The sequence below is a fragment of the Notamacropus eugenii genome, chromosome 1, assembly GCF_028372415.1.
Source record: "Notamacropus eugenii isolate mMacEug1 chromosome 1, mMacEug1.pri_v2, whole genome shotgun sequence".
NCBI lineage: Eukaryota > Metazoa > Chordata > Mammalia > Diprotodontia > Macropodidae > Notamacropus > Notamacropus eugenii.
In genome coordinates, this window is record NC_092872.1 from 390,084,647 (window position 1) to 390,098,835 (window position 14,189).

Genomic DNA, 14,189 nt, shown 5'->3' on the forward strand with positions numbered 1-14,189 from the left:
AGGTATGGGGGTACAGCCAATGAAAATGCTCATAGTCTGAAGATATTGGGTTTTATGTAAAGAACAGATAAGGGACCAGTGTCACTGGATACCTAATATGTGGGTGTAAGAAAAATAGAAAGATATGAATCAGGTCCAGGTTATAAAGAGCTTTAAAAGACAAATGGAGGATTTTATATTTGATTCTTTATGTAATGGGGAGCCACTAGAGTTTGAGTAGGTAGGGGGAAAGAGGGAAGAAAGGGGTACGATATAGTCTGACAGTAGATGGGGAATGATTAAAGATTACTGAGAGAGCAGAGGTGATCTGCTGGAGAAGATGGGATGGCATGGGATCACCTGTGCACGTGGAGGGGTTTGCCTTGGCAAGAAGGGTCACCTCTTCATGTTAAATAAGCATGAAGGAAGAAATAGTGGTAGAAGACACATAAACAGTGCAAGATGAGGAACAGATGAGAAGAAGGATCTCTGAGAATTGCCTTAATTTTTTCAGTGAAATATAAGGCAAAGTTCTTAGCTGAGAGGGTATGAGAGGTTTGAGGAGGGATGAAAGGGTTTCGAAAAGCAGCTGTGGTAAGTGAAATAACAAACAGATTGTTATTTTTCAGTTGTGTCTCACTCTTCATGATTCCATTTGGGGTTTTCTTGGCAAAGATACTGGAGTGGTTTGCTATTTCCTTCTCCAGCTCATTTGACAGATGAGGAAACTGAGGCAAACAGGGTTAAGTGATTTGCTTAGTCATACAGTCTGAGACCAGATTTGAATTAACTTTTTCCTGACTGTAGACCCACAGCTCTATCTACTGCTTCACTTAACTGCCCTAATGAATAGATTATGGAAGTATAAAAGAATTGTTTTGACTCAGTGAGGACCCAGTTCAGATTATGTAACATCAAGCTGTTGGTAGGGTCAGTCAGCATGATTTCATGATTTTTTCCAGTTTTATTCAGCAACATATGAATAGAAGTGAAGGTAGTAGATGGTGAGGTTTGACAAGGCAAGATCTTTGATAGGATAAAGTGACAAAGGTGTTGAGAGAAGACAGCGTAAGAGTTGAACTGCTTCATCAGTGAATCCAAATGGGGAGGGGAGGAAAGTGTAGCCAGGGTAATGGTGATGACCAGAGAAAGAACTGAGGGCTAGAGAATTTGTGGTTGTCATAAGAATAAAGAATGGGTGGTGGAGTTGCAAGGCAGAGGTGGAATGACAACAGACTGATCAGATAAAGGAATTTCTGAGTTCATGACTATGTATATGGAACACTTTTGGGCAATGGCAAATTCAAGGATATGACCAAATATTTCTGTGTGTAATTGAGGTGAGGAGGAAGAATGGGTCATGGGAACTTGAGGAATTTGGAGGTGAGGGTGTTTGGATGACTGTCAATATATATGTATGTTGATGTCTCTTAGTAGGAGAGCAAAATCTGTGAAGGAGAGAAAGTCTGTGAACCAGGCACTGAACTCATTGAGGAAGGAAAGAGAGTATCCAGGAGTTTTGTAGACAAGAGCTACCAGCATCTCAACTGGGTGATAAATATGGATTGAATGAACCTCAAAGGAGGGATGGTTGCTAACTGATGGTGATAGAAGATCGCCTGGAAGTGGCGATGGGGAGCAAGGATATTTCCAATTTTTTCCTCACCAATGGGATGAGTTGAGGTAGATGGAGGGATATAAATGAAAGTGCAGCCAGAACTAGAAAGGGTGGCCAGGAGGAAGCCCAGTCTCAGTGACCCCCAAAAGATGGAAGGATCAAGAAGGGAAAATGTTTAAGATCATGATGGCATAAATCTGATATGATGAAATTAAATCAAAGTGACTGTAAAGACTCATACCTAGTTTTTGATTTTCCCTATATCTGGCAATTATCTTTATTTGCCCTGGACATTGGGCATTGTTGAGTACTCTCTGATTTAAGCATACTCTTGAGAGTCCCAGACCGCAGTTAAAATGAAAATGCTTTTTATTGCTTCTTTTTGACATGGAAGCTGTTTTGATTTTTTTTTGTGGGATCAGCATTAAAAACCATTTAGGAGCTTCAAAAGAAGACTGGCTCTGAATTTAGAAGACTATGGATCAAATTTCACCTTTGACACTCTACTTATGAGACTTTGTGCAAGTCACTGAACATCCAAAAAAATTCAACCTCACAAATTCAGGATGGAAGAGGTACGAGTTCATACGAAAAAAAGATTTGGTCGTTCTATAAAACATATAATCCTGCATAGTTTAAAAAAATATGTTTCTCCTATATTTCTCTGGGGTAGTCATTACAAGTAAATGGCTAGACACATCAGAGAGTGAAGGCAACAAAAATAAAATTTACCAAGTTTTGGTCCTAGATAATTCTCATTTTACACATGAAGAAACAGACTTAAAAAGAAAAAGAGACCTGCCTACAACCACATGATTAAGTGTCAGAGCTTGGGTATAAACCCAAGTTTCCTGACTCTAAGTCTAGGATTTATGCAATATTCCATGCCATCTTTCTTTTCATGCTCCCGAGAGCCTAGCCTAATGTGTTTCATTGTTGTGTTTGTTTGTCCTATATGATGGAAGAGGAACAAAATGGCATCACCACATCAGGGTCAATGTAACAGGGTGTCTGTGGTTGATCAGACCAATATGAGCTTGGAAGGCTCTGCCACAAGTTGGACACAAAGAGTCCGTGTGACCATTTGGGAGGGAGATGTTTCTAAACTTGTGCATCTTGTATTTCTTTTGAGCTACCACAATTCTACTTTGCTCACAGAGCACAGAGCCTTCTTTGATGTGGGCATGCCACACTGGGTGGTCCTGTGCCAGTGTCTCCCATATCTCACAGTTGATACCAAAGTTCTTGAGAGTGTCCTTGTATGGCTTCTTCTGACCACCATATGAGTGCCTATCTTGTGTGAGTTCTCTGTAAAATACTTTTGCAGGCAAGAGTAATTTTGACATTTAACAACATGGTCAGCCCATTGGAGTTGTGCTCTTTGCAGTAAAGTTTGAATGCTTGACAGTTCTCAAGGAAGGACCTTGGTGTCTAGGGACCTTATCTTGTCAAGTTATCTTCAGAATCTTCCTAAGACAAGTCAAATGGAAATGATTCAATTTTCTGGCACGGAGATGGTAAACTATTTCTGTTTCACAGGCATATAACACAATGGCTCTGTAGATCTTCAGTTTTGTAGGCAGTCTAATATTCTTTTTTCCCATGCATTCTTTATGATCCTCCCAAATGAGGAGCTCTGGCAATGTGTGTATCAACCTCATCATCTGTATCTACGTCCCTGTAAAGTATGCTGCCAGGGTTAGTGAACTTGTCCAACAGCAACCAAAATTTCTCCATTTGTAACCAATGGTTCTGTATAGGGATGGTGTGGTGCTGTCTGGTGGAGAATCTGTGTTTTCTTGTTGTTAATTGTTAGGTCAAAATTAGCACAAGAGGCAGAGAATTGAATCATACTTCATTTCATCTCAGAGGCTGCATTGAAGGCAAAATTATCTACAAACAACAGGTTGTATACTAATTCTCCCCCCAATTTAGTCTTGGCTTGTAGCCTTTCCAGTTAAATAATTTACCATCAGTGCAGTAGCTGACCTTAGTGCCAATACTGTTTTTGTACTTGTTGAAGGCACCTGACATTGTTGAAAATATCATGCTAACAAATATGGGAGTAAGCACACAGCCCTGCTTCACAACCTTCATGACTGGGAAAGCACAAGGGCATTGTCCACTATCCAGAACCCTTGAAAGCATGCCATCATGAAAGTGGTACGTAATACTGATGAACTTCTCTGGGCAACCAAATTTTGCCATGATCTTCTACGGGCACTCATGACTAACCATATCAAAGACCTTGGTTAGATCAATAAATAACATGTACAGACCTCTGTTCTGCACCCAGTATTTCTCCTGGAGTTGTCAAGCAGCAAATGCCACATAGACTGTTCCTTGCCCCTTTCTGAAGCCAAGCTGGGTAGGTGACCATCTTCTAGGTGAAGGGTCAGCTGATTAAGGTGGACTTGGGCAAGAATGCTGAGACTATGACCAAGAGAGACATCCTCCCACCTCCCACCCATGGTTGTCACAAAACAATCTATTTCCTTTTCTTTTATAGAGATGGACAATGGCTGCATCCTTGATCTCCTCTAGGAAACCTTCCTCTTGCCATATAACTTGGAAGATTGCTATCAGCTTTTGTATGAGCAGGGGACCCTACCCCACTGCCTTGTAGAGTTCTGCTGGAGTGGAATCAGCACCAAGTGTTTTGCCACATGAGAGGAGCCTAATGACATTCAAAACCTTTTCTTTAGTTGGAAGTTCATTTAGAAAGGGACTGACTTTAACCTGAGGTAAATGGTCAATGGCTTCAGCATCAGTTGATGATGGTCTATTGAGAAAATGAATAAATCCAGGATGCCTCGTGCAGATTGAAGCAAGCAAGACTATCAATGTGGAACAAGCTTTTATGGAGCACTGCATTATCTGGGGGGCAAACAAATGGGAGAAGTGCCCCACTACTATTTACAATGCAACCCAAAATGTCCTATTTGCCACTTTTTAAGGTGCTAGCTTCCATTAGAGTGCATTCTAATTTTTTCTGAGTTTTCCATTAGTTCTAACAGTTTTTTGGCCTCTCCTGCACAATCTTTTTTGACTACGGTCATAACCATGCCAGGTTAAGTGTAAAACTGGAACAGAACTCTTTTTTAAAAAAATTTCTGCCCCAAAGCAAGAGATAGAAAGAGAAGTCCCATTTAAAGCTAGGGTAGACACTATAAAATATTTGGGACTTTATCTGCCAAAACAAACCCAGGGACTATATGAACACAATTACAAGATGCTTTTCACACAAGTAAAGTCAGATCTAGGTAAGTGGAAAAACATCAGTTACTCATGGGTAGGCTAAGCCAATATAATAAAAATGACAATTCTACCTAAATTAATTTACTTATTTAATGCCATACCAATTAAACTATCAGATAATTATTTTCTAGAGCTGGATAAAATAATATCAAAATTCATCTGGAAGAACAAAAGGTCCAGACTATCAAGGGGACTAATGAAAAGAAATGCTAGGGAAGGTGGCCTAGTGTTACCAGATCTCAAATTGTATTATAAAGCAGCAGTTATCAAAGCCACTTGGTACTGGCTGAAAAACAGAAGCGTAGACAAATAGAATAGGCTAGTTACTCAAGACACAGTAGGCAGTAAATATAGCAATCTGCTGTTTGATAAACCCAAGGACCCCAGCTTCTGAGATAAGAACTCACTGTTCGACAAAAACTGCTGGGAAAACTGAATAACAGTGTGGCAGAAACTAGGCATAGACCAATGCCTGACACTGTGCACAAGAATAAAGTCCAAATATGTACACAATCTAGGTATAAAGATTGATACTATGGACAAATTGGTGGAGCAAGGAATAGTGTATTTATCAGATTTATGGAGAAGGGAAAAATTTTTGACTAAAGAAGAGATAGAAAGCATTATGAAGTGAGAGATGAATAATTTTGATTACATTAAACTGAAAAGTTTTTGCACAACCAAACCCAATGCAACCAAGATTCAGAGGGATATAGAAAACAGGGAAAGAATTTTTGCAGCTAGTATCTGTGATAAAGACCTCATTTCTAAAATGTATAGAGAACTGAGTCAAATGTACAAAGATATAAATCATTCCCCAACTGATAAATGGTCAAAGGATATGAACAGGCAGTTTTCAGAGGAAGAAATTAAAGATATCTATAGTCATAGGAAAAAATGTTCCAAATCACTATTAATTAGAGAGATACAAATCAAAACAACTCTGAGGTACCACATCACATCCATCAGATTCGCAAACATGACAGAACAGGAAGATGATAAATGTTGGAAAGGATGTGGGAGAGTTGTAACACTAATTCATTGTTGGTGGAGTTGTGAGCTGATCCAACCATTCTGGAGAGCAATTTGGAACTATGCCCAAAGGGCTACAAAAATATGCATACCTTTTGACCCAGCAATATCGCTTCTAGGACTGTATCCCCAAGACATCATAAAAATGGGAAAGGGTCTTACATGTACAAAAATATTTATAGCAGCTCTCTTTGTGGTAGCCAAAAACTGGAAATCAAGGGGATGTCCATCAATTGGGGAATGGCTGAATAAATTATGATATATGAATGTAAAGGAATACTATTGCACTGTAAGAAATGATGAGCAAGAAGTCTTCAGAGAGGCCTGGAAAGACTTGTATGATCTGATGCTGAGTGAAAGGAGCAGAGCCAGGAGAACTTTGTGCACAGCAATGACCACAGTGTATAAAAGTTTTTTCTGGTAGACTTGGAACTTCATTGCAATACAAGGACTTTAAAAAATTCCCAATGGTCTTTTAAGGCAAAATGCCTTCCACATCCAGAGAAAGAACTATGGAATTCAACTGCAGAATGTAGCAGATCATTTTCTTTTGTTTTATGTTTTGGTTTGTTTTATGATTTCTCCCATTCATTTTAATTCTTCTACACAGCATGACTATAGTGAAAATGTATTTAATAGGAATGTATGTGTAGAACCTATATAAAATTGTATGCCATCTTGGGGAGGGAGGGGGAAGATAGGGGGAAGGGAGGGGAAAAAAATCTAAGTTATATGGTAGTGATTGTATAACACTGAAAATAAATGAAATTAGTAAAAAAAAAAATTTCTGGCTGTGCCTTTGCTAGATGCTGGATCAAGAAAGCCTTCTTCATTTGTGCATTGCAAGGAATCAGTAGTATTCCAAATACTTGGATTTCCTCACGGGCTGCTCTCCTTACTAGATTATCAAAAAGAAAAATTCTTACTGCTACCTAGTCTGGATTTTCCCATGTTGTCATTTCTGTACTATTTTGTGGAACGCTATGTGCCAAACACTGTGCTAACCAACCACTAATTACAAGGAGCTTATGTTGAAGATAGTCCAGAATGAAATACTGGAAGTCAATATGCACCAGGGCCACTAATCAAATCATGAGCCAAATGCATGGATCCAGGAATAGTCACTGGCAAAATGATGAAGCAGGAAAAAGTTTCTTTATAGAACTCCTTTTGTAGACCTTAAACCCCCAAAATCTCCATATGTGTGGAATGTCCCAGTAGAAAGTAAGCCTCTTGAGGGCAAGAACAGTCTCACTTTTGTATTTATACCTCCAGCACATGGCACAGCACTTGGTACATAGTAGAGATTTAATAAACATTCATTACACAAGACTTAGAATTAGAAGTGACCATGGAGATCATCTTGTTGTTCCTTTTATTTTATAGAAGAGGATGAGGATTAAGATAGGTCATTTGATTTCATAGAGTGTCTTATAAATAGTTAATGACTCAGCTAATTCTCTACTCTTTCTTCACTCCCACCCACTCTTTTCCTTGAAGAACTAAAATTTCCTTTCAGATCTAAATTCTATGATCCTATTTATTGCTTTTAGAAAAGGAACCCATAAATTCATTCACATTTGACTGAATCGACTTGAAGTTTAGCTGTCTTTGTATTTTTTGGGTTATTTGTACATATCAGTTATTCCTATTCTCCTATCATTATATAATTATCAAGACATGGTAAATATGGTTAATTCTTGATAATTTGTCAATCAACTGTTACTTCTAGGGTTGTGAAATGTATGATTAAAACAAAACAAAACAAAACAACTCAGCATCTCTTTGGCATCAGACACTTGGGTGAACCTGAAAACCCCATCCCTCAATGCTAATACTTAGAATGCATTCTGACTCTTATGGCCCAGGGATCTGGGGAACAGATGCCCAAGCAGATGGTTCTTGTTTCCCCACTGTGCTTTCCTAGGAAAGTAGGGGTATAACATAATTTTTATACATCACTTGGAAGATCTTTTCCAAAGCTCCTCACTCACTCTTGGATATTTTTGACTTTGTTTGAGGCATTTTTGATGGCTCTAACGATACATATATATATATATATATATATGTATATATATGCACATATATGCATATGTGTATACATATTGTATATACACACATATGTACATATATATCTATACATACACATTGACATACACACATATAATTATTGCCAGGGTTGTCACAGTTTGGAAACAAGACAAAAGTCACTTTGGGTGTGTCTTTCTCTCTCTCCTTTTCTCTTTCATCTTAATTTATATCCAAGTAAAATGGAATTATAAATAGACATTATGAAAATTATTTAAAGAAGAGAAGTTAACAAAAGCAAGGTGGATGAGACTGCTACCATTTACCTATATACTGGTTGGTAGATACTGTGGATTGATAACGTGTATATGTGTGTGTGTGTGTCTAAGGTCTTTTCTATAGGACTAAATGGCAGAATAATCACTATCTTCTTCCACTAGCTGCCTCCCTGAGCTACTGCTCAGTCCTTGATAACTGAAGCAGCACAGATACTGAAATAATCATCCCAATTCATCCCACCATAGGGATGGCATGCCTCATACTGTAGATGTCAATGAATGTCCTAAAATTCCCCAATGATTTTATTTGCCAGGAGTCTTACATTGTGGGAGAAATCATTGTAGATCACAGTGGAATAGGCACAGAATGTTAGAACTAGAAAGATTCTTGGAGATCATGTAACCCAACTTCATTTTAAAAATTATTTTGAAATAAATTTTTATTGGTATCTTTTGGTTTTATACCACCTAATTTGCCCCTAAATTCCTCCCCTTCCTTTTCTTCCCAGACAGCCATCCCATATAGCAAACAATTTTAAAAGATAAAAAAAAGGAAGAGAAAAGAGAGAAAAAAAATCAACAAAACTGATTAATATTTTAAAAAAAGTGATATTCCACACTTCAAAAGAGAAGAGTGGAAGCTTATTCTCACATCTCTTCCTTGGGACCATGCATTGTTCTTTTAAATTTTGCAACATTTATTTTCAGTTGTTTTATGCTAACTCCTTCATTTTACCAACACATTAACTGTGTGACTACGGAAAAGTCACTTAACCTTTAAGTGCCTCAGTTTCTTTATCTGCACAATGGGGATAATAACACTTGTATTATCTGTTGCACATATACTTTGTGAACTTCAAAGTGCTATATAAATATGAGAGGCAATATGCAGTGCACAGTGCACTAGATTTGAGGTCAGAGGTCCTGGATTCAAATTTCACATCTCTAAAACTTACCACCTATGTGACCTTGGGAAATTTACTTAACCTTTCTGGGCCTCAGGTTCCTCATGTATAAAAATGGTATCATTATACTACTTACCTTATAGGTTTGTCATAAGGAAAGTATTTAGTAAACCTTGAGGGCCATTATAAATGAGTACTATAATTATTCTTTGCTTGATCCCAGTCTTCAAAAGAAGGGATAGGGATATCAATATGATTTTCTTGGTAAACAAAACCCCCAGAGAGAAAACTCTCTCTACCAATGGAGATAAGAACCTTCCCTCCCCCAATTTAGAGGAGTAGAGTTATCTGGGGCACTGAGAGATTAAATGATTTGTCCCCCAGGGTCACATAGGCAGTATGGACCAGAGGTGGATGCTAAAGTCAAGTCTTCCTGATACTAATAATGAATTGCCAGTTACTACACCATGTTAGTTTTTAGTCTTCAGACATTTAATAATAAATAGATACTCTAACTCTATCTCCAGTGCCTAGCACACAGTAGGAATTTAATAAATGCTTGCTGATTGAGTCCCACATTGCTATTAAATGTCCTCGTACCAGCATGGAAAGAGTCAATATGGTGTATAGAAAGAGCATTGGCTCAGGTCCCATCTTAAATCCTGCCTCAAAGACTAGGTGCATATCATTTAATTATTCTGAATCTTAGTCTTATCATGTATAAAAGAGAGATCCTTGCATTATCTACTGTTTTCAGTTGCTTTAAAGAAATTTTCTATTTTTATGGATGAGTTGTACATAAGAAAAATACAACACAAAAGGGAGGCCCGTCTCTTGCTTGCACAAACAAACAGGGTCATGCAGACCTGTTTTGAAAGATGATAAAATAAATAGATATTATTTCTCTTACTTTTCATATATTTGAATGTTAGAAGAGTTGATCTCTTGGTCAAATCGGTATTTCTCATAGTCTTCTATACCATCTTTCACCATGATGATCAGTAGAACAATAGCCAAAGGTAACATGGTGATTTCTCTGTGGAAAACCTCTATAGGTGGCATCCAGTTTAGAATCACCAAGAAGAGGAAATAGAGATTAGCCCACCTGCAAGAGGTAAAAATGTACAAGAATTCAAATCAGGCTTGCTAGGCAAATCAAACCAAAAACCCCACAATCAAACAAAAAGTAACTAAGGAGCAAAATACATTTTCTGTTTTTCTCTCATATTCTTATGTGATATTCTTATTATAATAGTTAATAATTCATTCGCACAGTGCTTTAAAGTCTTCAAAGTCTTTCCCTCACAATCCTGTGAGGCTGGCTATGAAAGAATTCTTCTATAGAGGCAGCAAGGTGGCACAGTCCACTACAGTTGGCAGGAAGACCTGAGGCAACCAGTTCATACAGGATACTAGCTGTGTGACCACCTATCTGCCTTAGTTTCCTCGTCAGAAAAAAAGGAGATAATAATAACACCTACCTCCCAGGGTTTTTGTGAGGATAAAATGAGATCATATTTGTAAAACACTTAGCAAGCCTTAACATATTATGCAAACATTAGCTAATATTATATGCATTTTACAGATGAAGAGATAGGATCTTTGAGATTAAGTTGTCTCCCCAAGATCATATAGCTAATAAGGCTGGGGGGCAGGATTAAAACTCAGTTCTCCTAATTCTAAGTCCTGTGCTCTATCCATTAATAGAGTTAAAATTGGAGAATTTTAGGGATAAAAGGGAACTTTAGAGCAGTTGTTCTTAACCGTTTTTGTGCCATAGTTTCTTTTTGGCAGTTTGGTAAAGCCTACGAATATCTTCTTGGATTAATGCTCTTAAAGGCTTAAAACAGAATATATAGCATTGCAGAGGAAAATGATTATATTGAAATATTTGAGTTATCAAAATATTTTTTAAAAACCAAGTTCTGGACTCTTGGTTATTTCTGATTCAGAGTAGTACTTGGCATTTGCAAACTGAATTATATTTTTCAAAAGGATTTTGCATATGTTATTTAACATAAAAAATCTTGCTGGGTAGATGAGAGAGGCATTTTATTGCATATTTCTCAAATGAGAAAACAGAAGCTTAAAAGGGTTAAATACAGATTAGGTGAAATATGTCTTAACAGCTGTTCATGTTAAAGAAGCCAGTGGGTTTTGGATGACCACAAATTTTTAGTTGACCACAATGTTAATAGGAGCCAAAAAATATAATGCGGTTGCTCAAAGAGCTAATGAGTTGGCAAAATTTACTATTCAGATGAAAGGATCTAAAAGTGTTTATCACATTTTATATTGGTCACATCATATCTGGAATGTTGTGTCTTCTTTGGGGCATCATTGAAAGAGTGACATGGGTAAGCTAGAATGGGCTGACAGTAAAGAGAATGGTATCCTGAGAGATCTGGAAAATCTTTCCATGAAAGGTTGAAGTTTCCTGGGACACTGAGCTGAGAGAAGATTTGATATCTATTTTCAAACACCTGATGGATTGGCTAGTAGAAAGATCAAAATCATTCTGTGATCCTCTGGAGGACAGAACTATGAAAGGGAGTTACAGAGAGGCAAATCTCAGTGTAAGTCCTTGCCAATACTTAGATACCCAATAATTGAATAGGTTAGCTTATAAAATAATGACTTCCTGTCATTGGAGGCACTCAAGATGATGACGGAGGACCATTTGTTGGACATGTGGTATAAGGGATTTCCTCATTGAGTGGCAGACTAGCAGATTGGACTTGATTATGGTTTAGGATCTCTTTTCATTCTAGCATTCTATAATTCTATGACTGACCTGAGGTTAGTAGTTGGTTAGTAGTTGATTAGTAGCAGAAATGAGACTAATATTCATGACCCGGATTCCTAATCTCATCAAGTCTGTCCTTCAAACTCTTCTAAAACTGAGCAGAATCTAGTGAACTTTAAATACACATAAAGGAAATTCCATCAGCCCCAGTGCTATACTGCTTCTTTTTGTCACAGAATTCCTTCTTGTGTCTAACTAAAGTCCTTAATTCAGCTTTGTCATAAACCATATCTCTGTCAATCGTAACTTTAAAAAAAAAGATCCACATCATAGGTTGTTCCTGCCCTAACTTTGAGATCTAGCCACGTTTGTAAAACTTTTCACACTCAAAAACCTTCAAGAGATGGGTTAATCTCGATCTGAAGCTGAATCAGACTCTAGTTTTTCACTAATGAGAGCCACCGGTATGATCTTGAGAAAATCTCATCCCGGACCTCAGTTCTTTCATCTGTAAAACTAAGGTGCTAGACTAGATGACCTTTGAAGTCCCTTCCAACCCTAGGTCTCATCTCCTGATCTTATACAACTTACTAGCAGCAGCTATGTACCTGTGAAACTGCTCGAAGAGGTTTCGAGGTAGGAAGTTGAACAGGGTGTATTTGGTGGTGTGAATCCTGTTGCCAGAGTAAAACTTGGAAACTTTTGCCCAGTCTTGGTGAAATATCTTGTTGTTAGGAAAAACAATCCGTTGTTGGCTCAGATTGTAGCTCTGCCTCTCTTTAGCCACAGACAGCAGTGGGGTGGATTCTGAGGGGATCTGGAAGAAGTCATCCTTAACTCGCCCTTGCCAGCGATACCAACAGGAATCCACTGACAGTGCCATCTTGGCCAATAGGTTAAGGCTGAAAGATGAATACATTACAGAGATTAAATCAGAAGGCCCTTAGGAGATTCAGATGCTGTCTTGACCTTTAACAAGATAAAAGCAACTGTTTGGCTCTATGGAAAGACAAGTAGATCATGAATTAGGAAGCCTGGCTTCTAGTCCTTGCTCTGAGACGAATGAATGTATTGCGTGATGGATGTATAGTGAATGACTTCATTTCTCTGTGTCTGTATCCTTTCTTTAAATCTGGATAATAGTATCTCCCTCAAACCATCCAAACCGGTGATTTGGTTAAGGCTTTGTGTTTCTATAGTACCTTATTAAAATAAAATGCTTCTTGACCAGTACAAGCTGCTGTCACCAAATAACAAGTTTACATTGCAATTAACAAGTGTGTTGGATACAAATAAAGGGAAATTTTGATGGAATACTGAAGTTAAGGATGAGGAGCATGGGATACTTATGAGCAGAACTGACCCAGATGGCTACTTCAGTGGAACTTCCTGGGTAGTTACAATGAGGAGAGGAAGAGTAAGAGAGAATACATATGAGAAGGTTTCTGAAGAGAAATATTGACTACTTTACTACTTTACAATTTTGCCTAGGGCTGATCTTGCCTGTAAACTAGAGAGTAGACAGGTCTAAAATGTCATTGGGGTTACTTTTCATGGGCAAGAATCCCATATTCCCAAGTTCCATTTGTCTTCATTATATTTGAACTTCCCGAAAATCAGATGTGGGGGATTTCTAAGAAATGAGATGAAATAGTTTTCCACTAAGAACGTGTAGAAAGTACAAACCAAATGAAGGCAGTGCCTTTGTGTCAAAAAGATAATTAGCTGCCTCAGGCAGAAAGAACTGTACTTATCCACAGGGGAAGAGGCACAGAGCAGATAAGACTTGGCTGTAGTTATTTAATTTTAACTATAGGCTCACAGCATAGTAAGACCTATAGGAACCAGCCCTGGGACATAGTTCCTGCCCTCTAGGGATTGGTGTTGTAGAAAGCTGACAGTCAGACTTCACATGAGACTCACATGTTGCCTGAGGTCCTTCCCTCTAGGTACTTCCAATGTATTTTATGTGATGCAGTCTCCCTCCTTTCCTCTTTCTCTCCCTCCTCCTCCTCCCTTTCTCATTCACTCTCATTCCTGCCCTAATCTTGAGATCTAGCCCTATTTGTAAAATTCTTCATACTGATAAACCTTCACTTTTCCCTATTTTTTTTAATCGAATGACATGGTATCTTGATTTCAAAATTATTTTGAATTTGTCTTAATAATGCGAATGTAATAAAAATAAAATCTCAAGCCAAAAAATGCTTAGTGAAGCCTCTAATTCTTAGAAGATGGAGTATTATAACAGCCTTTTATAGGGTATCTGGTACTTATGTGGGTCACTTGAGACACACCCAGTTCTAGACACAGAACACCGATTTACCTAACATACAAGAATGTAC

At 37.9% G+C, this 14,189-nt stretch overlaps 1 protein-coding gene across 2 annotated transcripts in view; it reads right to left on the reverse strand.

Annotated features, from left to right (window-relative positions):
- The window catches only part of ATP10B (ATPase phospholipid transporting 10B (putative)), a 316,520-nt gene that overhangs the window by 124,857 nt on the left and 177,474 nt on the right, over positions 1–14,189 (reverse strand). For both annotated transcript variants that reach the window (XM_072630895.1, XM_072630894.1), the window contains exons 3-4: positions 12,453–12,746; positions 10,009–10,203 (exon numbers count right to left, since the gene is read on the reverse strand). In XM_072630895.1, coding sequence (XP_072486996.1) covers positions 10,009–10,203; positions 12,453–12,727 — 470 coding nt within the window. In that variant the 5' untranslated portion in view covers positions 12,728–12,746. The remainder of the gene's footprint in view (positions 1–10,008; positions 10,204–12,452; positions 12,747–14,189) is intronic.